The sequence below is a fragment of the Mustela erminea genome, chromosome 1, assembly GCF_009829155.1.
Source record: "Mustela erminea isolate mMusErm1 chromosome 1, mMusErm1.Pri, whole genome shotgun sequence".
In the NCBI taxonomy this organism is placed as follows: Eukaryota; Metazoa; Chordata; class Mammalia; order Carnivora; family Mustelidae; genus Mustela; species Mustela erminea.
The window spans coordinates 18,020,265-18,037,680 of NC_045614.1; the positions used below are offsets into that span (position 1 = coordinate 18,020,265).

Genomic DNA, 17,416 nt, shown 5'->3' on the forward strand with positions numbered 1-17,416 from the left:
GGACTTGATAAATCTTTGATATGTTGTGTCACTAAAATGATGTTTAAAAAGACTAAACTTTATTTAGCTCCTACCTAGGGCTAGGCAGTATGTAAGCACGAGAGAATCTCAGTGCCATAAGTCAGGGTCCTTGCCCTCAAGTTCACATTCTAATCGGTCACAGAAAAGCAAGCAGAGAATCATTAAGTTGATAAGCTCTGGGTTTACATCAAAAACATGTCATCTTAAAGTTCACTGAATGACTGAACTCCGAGTTAGAAAGCAACTTGGAGCGGTGCCTCTCCAAGCTCAGTGTATTATCAATTATCCGGAGAACCTGCTCAAATGTGTATGAAGGTTTGAGGTAGAATTCAGGACGATGCCTTTCTAACAGGCCCCCAAGCAATGCAGATGCTGCTGAGCCACGAAACACATTGTATCTAACAACAGTTTACTAGCAAAGGTTTACAGTACATTTGAACAATACATTCCTCTTATAGCTGAATAAACAGAGCTACTGGGAAGTTAAGTAACCTGCCCAAGACCACAAAGCATAGAACAGTGAACAGTGGAAGTGGGTTAAAATTTAGATGTCTTGAGCTGAAGTAGCGCTAATTTAAAAATACATAAACAGCAGACTCTCTGCCTAAACAAGACAAAATCTGCCTAAGAAAGAGAATGGACTTCATGAGCAATACTAATTACCACCACAAAACCAGGGACTACGTCCACCACCACCACCACCACCACCACCACCACCACCCCATTGCTCCTAGTTCAAGTGGTTTCAAAGAGTCCGCTGTGCTTCCCTCACTTACCCAAGGTCTCGGAAGGAAGTTCGGAAGGTTGACTACTGAATGGTTTCTTTTGCTCTTGTTTCTCTAACACAGAATCGTCATCTGCTGGCAAGGTGGACTTTTGCCCCACAGCTGTGACTGGTTCTAAACGCAACAGTAAAAACCACACAGGTTTTAGAGCAGTGCTATTTCAGCTCTTTTTCTACCTTTCAGAAGCTGGAGGCAGGAACAGTTTTGGAGGAATGAAGGACATTCCTCCAAGGGCAGCAGAGAAAAATAGAGTGGCAGCTGGAAGATGAAGTTGGGAAACTTTGTTTTGTTTTAAAAGGGAAAAATAGTATTTGTAGGTTGGTGAGAATGATTCGAAGGACGGGGGAAAAACTGGTGAGTGGCAAGAAAGGAAAAAATGGCCAGGGCATCCTTAAGTAAGGAAGCAGAAGTGGGATCTAGGAGCAAAATGGGAGATTGGCCTTAATCAGGAGCAGGGACGGTTCACTTCCAGTAGCGGGAGTGAGGCAGAGACTAGGGATACAGCAGACAAGTAGGCAGGTGAGGTGGCCAAAGTCTGTGAACGATCCCTTTTACTGCTGGAATTATCATAAGGAAAACGTATCAGCAGAGAAGGAAGGAGGAAGATGCTGGAAACTGGAGGATGATGAAGGTGAGAAAGATGGTCTAGAAGAGCAGCAAGGTGTGTAGACTGGCAAAGTACAGTGTCGTTGTCTTTATTTTATCTGGTACGACGTTTGTCCCCCACCTTCCTGCAGAATACACACTGGGAATACACACTGTTTACATACTGAGTAAACATAAATCCATACCTGGAGACATGACCAAGGTAGATGCAGCTGACTGCCCCTCGTTCTTGAGAGATTTTAACTGGGACTCCTCTGCTTCTTCCAATGTCCCTGCAGCATGCACATCCTTAACTGGAGTCGGTGCCACCTCTGTTTCTGAAAGCAATGTAGCAACCTGGGCTGGATTCACACTGTTGGCCAGAGTCACCTCTGTCCCAGGGGGTGGAGCCACTTTCAAAGCCAGGGCTAACTCTGTTTCTGGAGGCAGAGGCACATCCTTGACCAGGGTTACTTCTGTTTCTGGGGGTACAGCCACATTCTTGCCCAGGGCCATCTCTGTTTCTGTAGGTGAAAGCACATCCTTGCCCAGGGCCAACTCTGGTTCTGGGGATGGAGCCACATCCTTCACTGGTGCCTTTTCTGCAGCTGGGTGTGGAGCCATATCCTTGGCCGGGGCCACCTCTGTTTCTGGGGGCAGTGCCACATCCTCGGTCAAAATCACCTTGGTTTCTGGAGGCAGCACCATGTCCCCAGTCAGGGCCACCTCTGTGTCTGGGGATAAGGCCACCTCCTTGGCTGGGGACATTTCTGTAGATGATACAACATCCTTAGCCAGTGCCACTTCTATTTCTGAGAGAGATACCACACCCTTGGCTGGGGCCATCTCTTTGTCTGTAGGTGGTACCATGCCCTCATCTGGGGACACATCCATTTTTATAGGGCTTACAGGTGGGGCCCTCTCTGTTTCTTTGAATGGTAATACATCCTTGGCTGGGGCTACCTCTGTTTCTGTGGGCAGTACCATGTCCTTGGCTAAAGATACATCAGTTTCTGCAGATAATACAGCACCCTTAACTGGGGCTTCTTCTGTTTCTCTGGGTAGTATCATGTCCTTGACTATATCTGATTTGATAGATGATTCCACGTCCTCAGCCAGTGTCACATCTGATTTGGTGGATGGTTCCAGGTCTTTAGCCAATGCCACCTCTGTTTCTGTGGCTGGCACCATGTCTTTGGCTGGAGACGTCTCTGTTTCTCTAGATGGGGCCATGTCAGCAGCCTTCAGTCCCATCATGATTTCCAATGCTTCTGCTGGTGCCCTCTCTTCTGCTGATGTCACTTCTACCTCTTTGGCTAGCTCTATGGGAAATAAGTAGGAAACTTAGGACCCATCATGATGCGCTCATAGCTCTGCATTCAAAACTTACTTTCGGAGAGCACAGGACTATCTAGATTTTGTGACCATAAAACCCTAAACATAAATTAAAAAGCTATCTAATTAATGTACTTGTGCCTACTCTTTGGTAGTGCCAGTACTGAGAAAAACAGGGTATTGAGAGAGTAAAGAGTGGAGGAAGAAAGGAGAAGGAAAGAAAAAAAGCACAGGTTTAAAAACAGCAACAACAACACAGGCACAAAATTATTTTAAGAACAGGAACCTGCGGGACATCCAGAAAAAAACCTCTGAGTCCTAAGTCTGCACTGAATTGAAAAGGGATTTTCTCTGCCTGTGAATTCCAAGTGTTGTTATTTCAACCACACCTTCATTCCTTCAGATGTGGAATCAATAATTAAAGGAATACAAGTATTTGTGATAGTTCTGGAATTTTTATCTGTACTGCTCTACACGGCTAAAAATTAAGTCTGATGATTTGGATTGACTAAGATACTGGAACCAGTAAGTGATAAAGAGGGGTTCTAGTAACTTACCTGCTGTGGGCTGCAGAGGTTGTGGTACGGCCTCTGGCAAAATGAAGGATTCCGAGTATGGAGAGTTTGGGGCTTCCACAGGCCACCCCTGAGGTACAACAGCTGCAGGAGCAAAGGTGTCACAGGGAAACAGACCTGATATTAAAACACAAACAAACAGATTCTTGAAACTGCTTCAGTAATAGGGAGGAAAAAAGTATTTGATATTTACAATCAGCTTTATACATCTGCCTTCAGCTCAGGTCACGATCCCAGGATTCCGGGATTGAGCCCCAGCATCAGGCTCCCTGCCGCTCCCCCTGCTCATGCGCACATGTTCTCTCTCTCTCTTTTTCTCTAATAAATAAAATCTTTTTAAAAAATTAGCTTTACATATTGCCATAATGACACAGATCTAAGGACCAATGGAAACCAAGGCAAGAAAGTTTTAAAGTAGAAACTGTTGCCATTCTTCAGGTTTTGGCAAACTGTTAACTGGCCATCGTAGTGCTATTAGTCAGCATTGATTGGCTACCTTCTACAGTGTATTGTGAAGAGTCCTAATACCAAAGACTGAATGCCAGCCCAATAAATATTACAACTGATACAACATAACATAGAGTAAAAAACTAAGTCTTGATCTCCTCATCTGTAAAATGAGATCAATGTCTCCCTCTGCAACATTACAACAGTTTCGTGAAAATGCTTTATAAATTATTAAGAACTAGACAAATGTTAAAGGATTATTATTATGGTGTACTCTGTCAGACATAATAGGGGATTTAATGTCACATGGTCCCTGCCATCAAGAGTGTTACAATTTAGCTAGAGAGGCATGTATCAAATACTGTATAGCATGGACTAAGTACTCCAAGAGGACTAGAATAGTCACAGAAGCCTTCAGAGGAGAAGCAAGAGCAGGAAGAGAGGAGAGAGTAGTCAAGTTCAAGGACGGAGAACACTGCACAAAGAAAGATATAAAAATGCCAATAGAACAAGAATGTTTCTGCGAATGTGAAATTAGCTGGAGTCAAGCAGATGTTGCATACCAGAGAGGGAAAATACGATGAGGACAAACAATGGAAAAGGGATCTAGAAAGCCAGAGAAATTTAGACTTGAAGAGCAAAAAAACAGAGTGTTGTAAGATCTTAATTGAAAATGAGATGATGAATACAGACAGGGACCTGGTGACCAACACAGCAGGTATATTTGGAATGAATTTAAAAGGGGGCAGCCTAGGTATGAAGTGACAGAGGCTTTACACGGGGGAAGGCCGAGAGAGCATAAAAGAAGAGAAGATGCTGTAAAGAAGTCAACGGGACTAAATGACTCACTAGCTAGTGAGCTGAAAAACATGAGCAGACTACAATGCTCAATGTTTCTCTTTGGATGGCAGATCTCTAGGGGGAAGGCTGTTAAATGGGTTCAGAAGCATAAATGCAACATATGATTAGCCATGATCTTTACAGATACAAAAGTATAAGCATTGTGAAGTGAGACTTATTGATAGGTACTGAAGGAAACCTGAATGCCACCCTCAAAATATGCCTCTTTGACATAAAAAATTATTTTGAACTGAAGGCAATTAGGGAGCAGTAAACCCAGAAAAAGCTCCTCACATTCTGCTTCCTCTTCCTGGAGACAGACTCTTACAAGTCCAGAGAGGGCACCGAGGAAATCTGCAAACAAACCTTACTCCATTAGTGCTCTCCCAAGCATTTTCTTCCCACAGCCTGCCAGTCATGGAAGCCTAAAACTGCTTTCCTTTGTCCTGTCATTTCTTTACACCTCTACTGCTCTTTGTTGAAGATGCTATATAAACCAAAACTCCAAGCTACCGCTTTGAGTCACTTTTTGCCCATACAATAGATGCTGCAGATGTTAACAAATGGTCTGTCTCCTGTGTCTTTTTTTGGAGGCCCAGCTGAAAACCTAAAATGGGAAGAAGTAAAGTTTCACCTCCCCCACAGTATCCTGGTCACATTCATGTTAAAAGTTACACAAAACCAGAAATAATGATACTACTAATTGAGAACTAAGATCTGTTTAATATTTATTTACTAAGTACCATGGGGCACCTGGGTGGTTCAGTCCTTAAGCCTCTACCTTCAGCCTGGGTCATGATCTCAGGGTCCTGGGATCGAGCCTTGCATCAGGCTCCTTGCTTGGCCGGGAGCCTGCTTCTCCCTTTCCCACCCCCCTGCTTCTGTTCCCTCTCTCACTGTCTCTCTCTGTCAAATAAATAAATAAAATCTTTTAAAAAAATATCCTTTACTAAGTACCAGATGCTATGAGAAGTGCTTTTACAAAGCTATTTAATTCTCACTACATCTTTAAGGTAGAACTAGTGCTGGACCCATATTATAGATAAATCAAAGTTTAGAGTGGATATAACATGCCCAAGGTAATGAGCTAGTAAAATACGGAGAGAGAATCTGGCCCTATCATATAGTATTCAAGATCCCACGCGAGGAGGTGAGTAGACCCTGAGCACCCCAACTGCTGAACTCTCTCCTGAGACCAGATAGAGCCTTGTTACAGGTAAAGCCAAAAAACATGACTTTGCCTAGTAGTTAACTTCAAAGGTAATGGGTAAAAGGCCATATTAATTGTCGGGAGTTAAGCAATAAGTCCAGTTGATGACATCATACCATAACTGTCTTGCAGGGGATCATTTCGTTCCGCAAATCCTGAAGTATTGGTTGTTCCACTGGGGAGAAAAAGAAAATCCTCCAGGCCATCATCATGGTGCATCTTAAAGGGATCTGGAAAAAAGAAGAAAATCAGAACTCATTCTCAGTGAATACAACTGATATTCTAGATTGGGAAATTTGTGGTAGCACTGGTTTTATTCTAGGTACTAGGAAGGGGGACAAGAGTATGTTTATTCCCTGCCCATAACAGAAAACATGCCAGTCCTATAATGAATTCTTCATCAGAGAAAAAAAAAGAATTCTGCTTCTAAGAAGACCTTCTCTAAATTAGCACTCATCTGAATTACCCTGCGGTCTTAAACAAACACTGATTGCTAGACCCTAAGAATGTGCATTTCTCAGTAGTTCCTTGATAGATAACTAGTGACTCATTCCCTTAAGATGCTTCATTTGTTAGAGGCAAATGCATAAAAACCTAGGCCCTGGAGAACGTTCCATGAGAGAGATGAGAACCATTCATTCTCCCTGGTATCGCTTGGTTGGGGAGGCTGCTGCTTGCTCTGCTTCTCACACTTCCACTGAAGCAAAAGAGAATATCTAAAGCATCAAGGAGAGTAGCTGTTATATGGGTTTGCACACTAGAATCGGAGACTTGCCAACTTGCATGTAAAAATGAATGGTTTCTACTAAGTTCTCTCATTTACTTATTACTTTCTTTCTGGGTGCCTCTAATATTGCAGAGTTTGTGCACTCTAAAACTCAGAGATGCATAAGGTCAAGGCTGAATACATTTAGCAGAGGGATATTTTAGTTCAAGCCAAAGAAGATCTTCACCTGATAAATATTTAAGCTGAGAACTGAAGGACTGAGTGGTTCTCAGTTCCCCTTAGTGATCTCATCTAATCTCATAGTTTAAAATTCTGTTAGTAACACTCAAATTTGTACTTCCAGCCATCTAGACCTCACTGTGGCACTGGGAATTTGACTGGGAATTTGATTTGACTTTCATATCAAATTGCCAATTCTTAATGTATAAAATAAAGCTGAAATGTAACATGTTTCCCAAACCACCTCTCATACAATCTTCCCATCTCTAATGGGATTCTGTTTTTTGGTCAAAAACATTGGAGTTGTCCTTGATTTATCTCTTTCATAAGCCATTCCCAATTCATAAGAAAATCCAGCTGATATGACCTTCAAAATGTCCCCCAGAATCTATTTTCCATACCTCCACTGATTAAGGTGTTTTGCAAGGTTGTAGTCAAGGGACTGGCCAATGCTGTGATCATCAGAAGACTTGACAGGGGCTGGAGAACCTGCCTACACAATGGCTTCCTTACATGGCTATTGATGAGAGACTTCTGTTTCTCCCCTACATGGGCATCCCCATAGCAGCTGGCTATCCCCAAACTGAGTAAACCAAGAATAACCAAGATGGAAGCCATAGTGTCTTTTATAACCTAATCTTAGAAATGACATACCATTATTTCTGCCATCTATTCTACTGGTCACATAGACCACGCCTGGTATGATATGGGAGGATACTACATACAGGTATGAATATCAGGAGTTGGGGATCACTGGAACCATCTTGGGGGTTGACTACCATACTTGGCTTTCAAGACATTATCCTCTTCTGAGTATTCTCCAACCTCAGAACTGGCCATTCCTTTGACGTTACCCTTGCTGGTTCCTCTTCTTCCTGACTTAAGTTTAGTAATCTAAAACTACTCACAAAGAAAATCTCTGGCTAAGATGACTTTGCTGATGAATTCTACCAAACATTTAAAGAAGAATTAAAACTAATTCTTCATTAAGTCTTCCAGAAAAACCTGAAGCAGGGAGAACACTTCCAAAGTCATTCATTCTCTGGTTGGTATTATCCTAGAATGGTTATTACCCTGGTATTACTCTGATACCAAAACTAGACAAAGACATCATAAGGAAACTACAGATCAGCATCTCTTCTAAATATGGATGCCAAAATCTTCAAAAAATGTTCTGAATGTGCCAGAAAATCACACAAATTATATGACCAAACAGGATTTATCCCATGAACGCAAGATTGGTAACCAATGTAATACATACGTATCAGCAGAATAAGAAATAAAACCACATGATCATTGCAACAGATTCAGAAAAAACACTTGACAAAACCCAACACCCTTTCATGATAAATCAAGTAGTTGACAAATCAGGAACAGGAGGCACTTTCCTTCATCTGACAAACGACATCTACTAAATACCCTCTACTGATGCCATATTTAACAGCCACAGACTGGATCCTTCCCCTCTACGGAAAGTAACAAAGAAGGATGTCTGCTCTTACCACTTCCAATTAATCGTTGTACGGAAGGTACTAGCCAGGACAATCAGGCAAGAAAAAGAAATAAAAGGGATCAAGATTGGAAATGAGAAACTAAAGCTACAACTGTAAAAAAGACACATCTTACATGTGAAACTCCTAAGAAATATACTAAACAACTACAAGAACTAATGAATTCAGCAAAGTTGGAAGATACAAGATCAATATATGAAAATCAACTGTGTATCTATAGCCTCCCAATGAACAACCTATAAATGAAATTAAGAAAACAATTCCATTCACAGCATGAAAAAGAATAAAATACTAGGAGTAAATTTTACAAATGGGAGCATAAAAATTTATACTCTGAAAACTACAAAAATATTGTTGAAAGAAATAAGATATAAATAAATGGAAAAACATTATATGTTTACGGACTGGAAGAGTTAATATTATAAAGATGGCAAAACTCCTCAATTTGATCTACAGATTCAACGCAGCTCCTATCAGAATCCTAGCTGACTTCTTTAGAGAAACTGAGAAGCAGATTCTAAAATTCATATGGAATCACAAAAGAACCAGCCAGAATAGCTAAAACAATCATTAAATAAATAAACAAAAAACAACCCACAAAGCAGGAACACTCATATTTCCTAACTGCAAAACTTACCACAAAGCTACAGTAATCATGACAGTATAGTACTGGCATTAGAACAGACATACAGATCCAATGGAAAATAATTAAGAGTTGATTAGAAGAAAACAAACTATGTATCTATGGTCAACAGATTTCAGCAAGAATGCCAAGACCATGAAATGGGGAAAGAATAATTTTCAAAAAAATGCACCTGGGACAACTGGATATCAACATGCAAAATAATGAATTTGAATCTCTCTACCTCTTAACCATATATAAAAATCAACTTACAATGGATCAAAGACCTCAATATAAGAGCTAAAATTATAAGATTTTTAGAAGAAAACATAAGGATAGGACTCAGATGGGTAGCTCAGATGGTTAAGCATCTGCCTTTGACTCAGGTCATGATCCTGGGGTCCTGAGATCAAGTCCTGCATCAGGCTCCTTCCTCAGGGGCAGCCTGCTTCTCCCTCCCCCGCCACTCTCCCTGCTTCTTCTCTCTAACAAATAAATAAAATCTTAAAAAAAAAAAAAAGAAGAAGAAGAAGAAAGAAAGAAAGAAAAAAACATGAGGATAAATGTTCATGACCTCAGATTTGGCAGTAGAGTCTAAGCTATGACACCAAAGCATGAAGCATGAGCAGCAAAAGAAAAACAAGATAAACTGGACTTCCTCAAAATCAGAAACTTTTATGCATTAAAGGACACTACCAAGAAAATTAGAAGACAATCCACAAAATGGGAGAAAATATTTGTAAATCATACATCTGATAAGGGTCCAGTATATAAAAACTCTTCCAGGACAACAAAAAGGACACACCAATTAAAACTGGGACAAAGGATCTGAACACACAGTTCTCTAAGGAAGATATACAAATAGCCAATAAACATGTGAAAAAAATGAAAAGATAATCAACATCATTAGCCAACAGGAAAATGAAAATGAAAATCATAACAAGATACTGCTTCAATACCAACTAGGTTAGGTGTAATTTTTCTAAAGGGAAAACAAGGATTTTCAAGGACGTGGAGGAATTACAAACCTAATCCACTACTGGTGGGACTATAAAATGGTAGAGTTGCTTTGGAAAATACTTGGGCAATTCCTCAAATGATTAAACACTGAGTTATCAAATGATAAGCAATACTCATCTAGGTATAAACCTAAGGGAAAAAAACCTGCACATGAAGGTTTAAAGCAGCATTACTGACAACAGTAAAAAAAAAAAAAAAAAAAAAACCCACCACTCAAACAACCTATACATTTATCAACTGATGAACAGATAAAGAAGATGTAGTATATCCATACAGAGATTGAGTTCCTCTGAAAGAACGACGTACTGATCTGTGCCACGAAACACATGATCCTTGAAAACTTGCTGACTGAAAAAGTCTGTCACAAAAGACCACATATGATTTCATTTACCTAAAATGTCCAGAATAGGTAAATTGAGAGAGACAGAAAGTAGATTAGTGCTTAGGGCTGGGGTGGATAACGAGATAGGGAGTGGTATCTAAAGACTACCGGGTTTGTTTCTGAGGTAATAAAAATTGATTCTGGTGACTGGTGTATATATACATGAATATACTAAAAATCCACTGAATTGTGCATTTCATTTTTTTTTTTATATATTTTTTTAAAGATTTTATTTATTTATTTGACAGGCAGAGATCACAAGTAGGCAGAGAGGCAGGCAGAGAGAGAGAGAGGGAAGCAGGCTCCCTGCTGAGCAGAGAGCCCGATGCGGGCCTCGATCCCAGGACCCTGAGATCATGACCTGAGCCGAAGGCAGCGGCTTAACCCACTGAGCCACCCAGGTGCCCTGCATTTCATTTTTTAAAAAGATTTTATTTATGAGAGAGAGAGAGAGAGCATGAGTGGGGGGAAAGGAGTGGAGGGAGAGGGTAATGTAGACTCCTGCTGAGCAGGGAGACCGACTGGGGGCTCCATCCCAGGACCCCAAGATCATGACCCTGAGCTGAAGGCAAATGTTTAACCGGTTGGTGGAGCCACCCAGGCGCCCCTGAATTGTACATTTTAGTGTGAACTGTATGTTGTGTGAATTATATCTCAATAAAGCTGTTTTTAAAAATTGCCATATCGAAAATAGCCAATAACTGGGAAATTATAGAATATCAAGAAATTATAGAGTATCAAGTCTATACAGATTAATTTGGCTTTACAGAAATTAGGTTTGAGTCCTAGTTCTCCCTTCTGTCAAAGAGGATAACAGACACTTGCAGAGCTAGGTAAGAAACACAGAAAATATGTGTAAAAAGGCTCTAGCCCCTGTGCCTGATACACATTCAACAAATGGTGCTACTACTACAGTAATAATTCCTTTTGGAAGAATTAAGATTCCTTTTTTTAAAAGACTTTATTTATTTATTTATTTATTTATTTATTTATTTATTTGACAGAGAGCACAGAAGCAGGGGAGGGGAGCAGGAGAAGCAGGCTCCCCACTGAGCAAGGAGCCTGATGTGGGGCTTGATCCCAGGACCCTGGGATCATGACCTGAGCTGAAGGCAGTCGCTTTACCAACTGAGCCACCCAGGCGCCCCTGGAAGAACTAAGGTTCTAAAGTACTACTGACTAATCTTCAAAGAATATGAATTTCAGTTAACCTACTCAAAACAGTCTTCAAAAGGGAGGGACCTGGACAAGCATGTGCCTCAGAAAAAGGGGTTGAGAGGAGAAAGGGTCAACTAAATGTTCAGGGTAAAGAGTTATACTCTGGTTGTGCTTTGCATGCTATATGTAGACTAAAAAGTTTTATCTGAGTGGTGGCTACAAATTTTTCATGATTACATCATCACTCTTGAGCAGACATAGGCAAGCCTGCACTTACCAGTCTGGGTAGGATTCACCAACTGTTCTGGTTCAAAGCAAAAGTTTGTATTTTCTGGCCAGCTCTGGATGTTCTGATATCCCTGGTAGGCCATCTTCTCTTCAAGAAATGGAGTTGGAGAACCTTTGAATAGAAACACGAAACCAAAGTTACATGGTATTAATGTCTTCTCCTCCACTAGAATTGAGTTTCTACTAGTATCACAGCAAAATATGACAAAATCATACCCACCTACTGCCTTTCAAGACTTTATTTATTTTTTTTTTTCAAATTTTAAGACAGAAAAACATAATCAAAACACTGGAAGCATAGCCTGTTACAAGGTTAAAAACACTGCAGGATATCTTCTGGTTACAGTATGTGAAAAGGTTAGTGATCTTTACCCACAAAGAACAAGTATACAATTTTATAAAATTGTCAACAGCAATCATTTCAGGTCACCAAAATTTTTTAAAATGTCAGAGCTAAATAAATGGGGAGCTATATACAATGTTCATGAACAGAAGACTCAATATTGTTAAGATGGCAATTCTCAAACTAACAAGAGATTCAAGGCAATTACAATTCAAAGTCCCAGGAGAGGGGGTGCCTGGGTGGCTCAGTGGGTTAAGCTTCTGCCTTTAGCTCGGGGTTATGATCTCAGGATCCTGGATTGAGCCTTGATCCTGGATTGAGCCTCGGTCCTGAGGTCCTGAATCCAGGCTCTCTGCTCACCAGGGAGCCTGCTTCCCACCCAACCACCCCCACCCGCAAACCCACCCCCCAACCCGCCTCTCTGCCTGATGATCTGTCAAACAAATAAACAAAATCTTTAAAAAAAAAAAAAAAAAAAGTCCCAGGAGAATTTTCTGAAGGTGTCAACAAGCTCATTTCATAATTTATATGGAAAAAAAAAACCCAAACCAAAGAATAGCCAAAACAATTTTGAAGAAAAGCACACCGAGGGACTTAAATCACTTGATTTCAAAAGTTATTACACATGTATAATAACCAAGTCAGTGTGGTATGGACGACACATTAGATAAATGGAGCAGAACAGAGTTCAGAAAGAAAACTACGTAAATTGTGGACAATTGGTTTTTAACAGAGGTGCCAAGGTAATTCAATGGAGAAAGGATCATTTTTTTCAACCAATGATACAGAAACAATTGGCCACTTACCTTTCACCATATGTAAAATCTAACTCCAAACAGATTAAGAACCTAAAACTAAAAACTAAAACTAAAAGAAACTAAAAGAACTTGTAGAAGAAAACAGGAGAAAAAAATCTCCGTGACCCTGGACTAGACAAAGACTTCTTGGAAATGTCATCAAAGGCAGCATCCATGTAAGAAAAAAACTGATGAAATGGATATCATTGAAATTTAAAACTTGAAAAAAAATTTAAAACTTCAGCTTTTCAAAGATACCATTAAGAAAATGAAGAGAAGCCCAAGACTGGGAGAAAATATTTGCCAATGACAAATCTAATAAAGGACCTGTATGCAGAAGAGATCAAAATCTCTTATAATTAGGTAAGTTTCGTTAGAAACAAGTTCATTTATCACATTAAAAACAGTATTTATAGCTAACTTAAATTACTGGTACATACTGTGTGTTCAAAACTGTGTTTAAACATTTAATATGGGGGAAATAGCTACTTCAGTTTTTTTGTTTATTTTTGTTTATACTTGCAATGAACAACGTGTAAGGTTTTAATCTTATTTCCCTTATATCTTACTTGTTCTGATCATACTTATTAAAATGTTATTCTTTGTTGAGTCTAATAATAAAAAATTAAGACTTGGAAAGAAATCTCTAACAACACAATTATAAGACAAGCAACTCAATTTTAAATGGGCAAAAGATTTCAATAGACCTTTTCATCAAAGAAAATACACAAATGGGTAATATGCACATGAAAAGAAGCTCATCTTCATTAGTCGTTAGGGAAATGCAAATTGAAATCACAGTGAGATGCCACTGCACTACAGAACCACTAAATCAAAAAGACTGACAATACCAGGAATTTGTGAGGATGCAGAGAAAAAGGAAATTTCTTTCATTCCTGAAGGGAATGTTAAATGGCACTACTTTAGAAATGAGTTTGATGGTTTCCTTTTCTTTTTTTTTTTATGAACACCTTAATTGAGATATAATTTATCCTTTTAAGTATGTGCAGAATCCGGTGAGTTTCAGTACATTCGCTGAGTTATACAACCACCACCATCTAACTTCAAAGTATTTTTATGACTCCAAAAATCCTATACCCGTTCCCTTATCCCACCGCCCCCTAACAATTACTAACCTACTTTCTGTTTCTGGATTTGCCTATTCTAGATGTGTCATATAAATGTCATGAGACAATATGTGGCCTTCTATGACTGGCTTATTTCACTTAGCACAGTATTTCCAAGGTTCATCCACGTTGTGGCATTTGTCAGAATTTCATACCTGTGTGCAGCCAAATAACACACCATTACATGGATATGCCACAGTTTATATGTTCATCTATTGACATCTGATTGTTTCCATTTTTGGCTATTTACATAATACTGCTATGAACATTGAATGTATGTTTTTGTGTGGGCATACGTTTCTAATTTTACTGGGTGTATGCCTAACCGAATTTCTAGGTCATACAGCGACTCTTACATCTAACATTTTGAGGATCTTTTACAAAGAGCTTACCCCATTTTACAATCCCAACCAAGAATGTATGAGTTTCAATTTCTCCACATCGTCACCAAACTTGCTGATCTTTTTTATCTTAGCTACACCAGATGCGGGTGAGAAATGTATCCCACTGTGGTTTTGATTTGCATTTTCCTAATGACTAGTGATGTTCTGCATATTTTCATTGCTTATCAGTCATTTGTGTTTTTTGTTTTGTTTTGTTTTTGTTTTAAAAGAAATGTCTATTCAAGGGGCGCCTCGCCGCCTGGGTGGCTCAATGGGTTAAACCTCTGCCTTTGGCTCAGGTCATGATCTCAGGCTCCTGGGATCGATCCCTGCATGAGGCTCTCTGCTCAGTGGAGAGCCTGCTTCCCCCCTCTTTTTCTGCCTGTCTCTCTGCTTACTTATGGTCTCTCTCTCTCTCTGTGGCAAATAAATAAATAAAATCTTTAAAAAGGGGCGAGGGGTGCCTCACTGGTGTAGTTGGTTAAGCATCCAACTCTTGGTATGGCTTGGGTAATGATCTCAGGGTTGTGAGATCAAGCCCTGCAGAGTCTGCTTGGGATTCTCTCCCTCTCCCTCTGCCTCTCCTGTTCATGGGTACTCTCTCTCTCTCAAATAAATAAACAAATCTTAGGGGGACAAAAAAAGAAATGTCTATTCAAATCATTTATGTATTTTTTAATTGAGCTATTTGGGTTTTTCTTTTTTTAGTTATTGAGATGTAAGATTCACTTTTGTTTTTTTGATTCAAGCATAGTTAACATACAATTTTATTAGTTTCAGGTGTACAATATGACGACTCAACAGTTCCATACATTATTCAGCGCTCATTACAGGAAGTGTACTCATTTCACCCAGCCCCCCAACTCACCTTTCCTCTGGCAAGCACCAGTTTGTTCTCCATATTTAAGGAGTTGTTTCTTTTTATCTTTGTTCGTTTGTTTCCTAGATTCTACATATGAGTAAAATCATATCGTATTTGTCTTTCTCTGACTGATTTATTGCATTTAGCATTATGCCCTCTAGATCCATCCAAGAGTCATTTTCTTGATGATATCCTTTGGAGCACAAAACATTTTAATATTGATAAAGTCAATTTTTTTGAAGATTTTATTTTTCAGGCATCTCTATACCCAATGTAGGGCTCCAACTTACAACTCCAAGATCAAGAGTCATATGCTCCTCTCACTGAGCCAGCCAGGCACTAGGTTAAACTCCATTTCACCTGCTTTCCTTCTGCCACTTGGGCTTTGGAGTCCCAAGAAACCACTAATCCAAGTTCATAACAATCTATGCCCACATTTTCTTCTAGGAGATTTATCATTTTACCTCTTATGTTTAGGTCTGTAATCCATTTTATTTTTTTATGTGGTGTTAGGCAGGGGTCCCAACTTCATTCTTTTACATAAAGCTATCCAGTTTTCCCAGCTGCATTTGTTGAAAAGACTATAGTAGTTCCCCTTTACTGGTGGGGGATGTGTTCCAAGATCCCCCTCCCCAGTAGACACCTGAAACTATAGATACTACTGAACCCTATATATACTATATACTATGTTTTTGCCTATTCATACACATCTAAGATAGAATTTAATTTTTAAATTAGGCACAGCAAGAGATTACAACAATAACTAGTAGTGAAACTTCAATTAGAACATACTGTAAACAGAAGTTGTGTGAATGTGGTCTACCAAACTATCTTACTATATTATAGTCACCCCTCTTGTGATGTTGTGAGATGATAAAAATGTCTGGATGAGATGCAGCAAGGTGAACGACGTAGGCACTGTGACCCAGTGTTAGGCTACTACTGACCTGGTACATCAGAAAGACGACTATCTGTTTCCATACCACAGTTAATCACAAATAACTGAAAGCATGGAAAGCAAAACGGCAATGAAGGGATACTACCGTATTCTTCCCCCACTGTTTTACCTTGGCACTCTTGCTGAAAGATGTAAGAATTTATTTCTAGACTGTGACAGCTTCTTAGAATGTTAAACATGTCTGACCCAGCAATTTGAATCCTAGGTATCTACCCAAGAGAAATGAAAACACGTATCTATACAAAAACTAATGTATAATGTTCACAGCTGCATTATTCATAACAGCTAAAAATTAGAAACCAACATTCATCAACTGGTGAATGGATCAACAAAATATGGTGCAAAAAATATAGCAGAATATTATGCAGCTATAAATGGGACTGAACTACTGAGAAACACTACAACATGGATGAGCCTTAGAAAGCATTATATGGGGGCGCCTGGGTGGCTCAGTGGGTTAAAGCCTCTGCCTTCAGCTCAGGTCATGATCTCAGGGTCCTGGGATTGAGCCCCGCATCGGGCTCTCTGCTCAGTGGGGAGCCTGTTTCCCCTCCTCTCTCTGCCTGCCTCTCTGCCTACTTGTGATCTCTCTCCCTCCGTCAAATAAATAAATAAAATCTTTAAAAAAAATAGCATTATATGTGAGAAAAGCAAGGTAGAAAAGATTATATATTGTATAATTTTATTTACATCAATTTTCTAGAAAAGACACAACTATAAAGACAGGAAGCAAAATAGTGCCTGCCTAGGCTGAAAGTAGGAATGGGAATCGAGCGTCAGTGGTCCCAAGGGAACTCCAAGGTGATAAAAATATTCTAAAAAATGGATTAGGGTGACTTCAGTACACACTTCCTTGTTAGGGGTATGAACTTCTGTTGTGAAGGGCATAAAAGTAAATGAGAAAGAAGTTCTGAAAGGCCACAGTACAAATATTTAAAGTTTCCCTACTGTCTTCCTTTTGGAAAACACAGGATCCAAGGAAGATGCGGCTGGGAAAAGGAGAAGCCTCTGCCACAGGGTACTTATAAACAGTTCTACCACTAATACACCCACTGCTAACCTCAAAGCAAAGTGGGTGTGGAAGTGACAGGACATCCCTAGGTAGTAGCCCACATCTGGCTGCTTCTATGTGCAAATGCTCCCCCACTTCAAGGTTGCCCTTATTTTCATGTTTCATAGAATCATTTAAATCTGATTTCACCTACATGAAGTGGTTTGGGG

The 17,416-nt window shown here is 39.7% G+C and overlaps 1 protein-coding gene across 14 annotated transcripts in view; it reads right to left on the bottom strand.

The window, feature by feature from the left end:
• The window catches only part of MAP4 (microtubule associated protein 4), a 193,852-nt gene that overhangs the window by 50,131 nt on the left and 126,305 nt on the right, over positions 1-17,416 (bottom strand). For all 14 annotated transcript variants that reach the window (XM_032318330.1, XM_032318317.1, XM_032318294.1 and 11 more), the window contains exons 4-8: positions 11,715-11,837; positions 5,915-6,028; positions 3,284-3,418; positions 1,598-2,713; positions 798-920 (exon numbers count right to left, since the gene is read on the bottom strand). In XM_032318330.1, the coding sequence (XP_032174221.1) occupies positions 798-920; positions 1,598-2,713; positions 3,284-3,418; positions 5,915-6,028; positions 11,715-11,837 (1,611 nt within the window). The remainder of the gene's footprint in view (positions 1-797; positions 921-1,597; positions 2,714-3,283; positions 3,419-5,914; positions 6,029-11,714; positions 11,838-17,416) is intronic.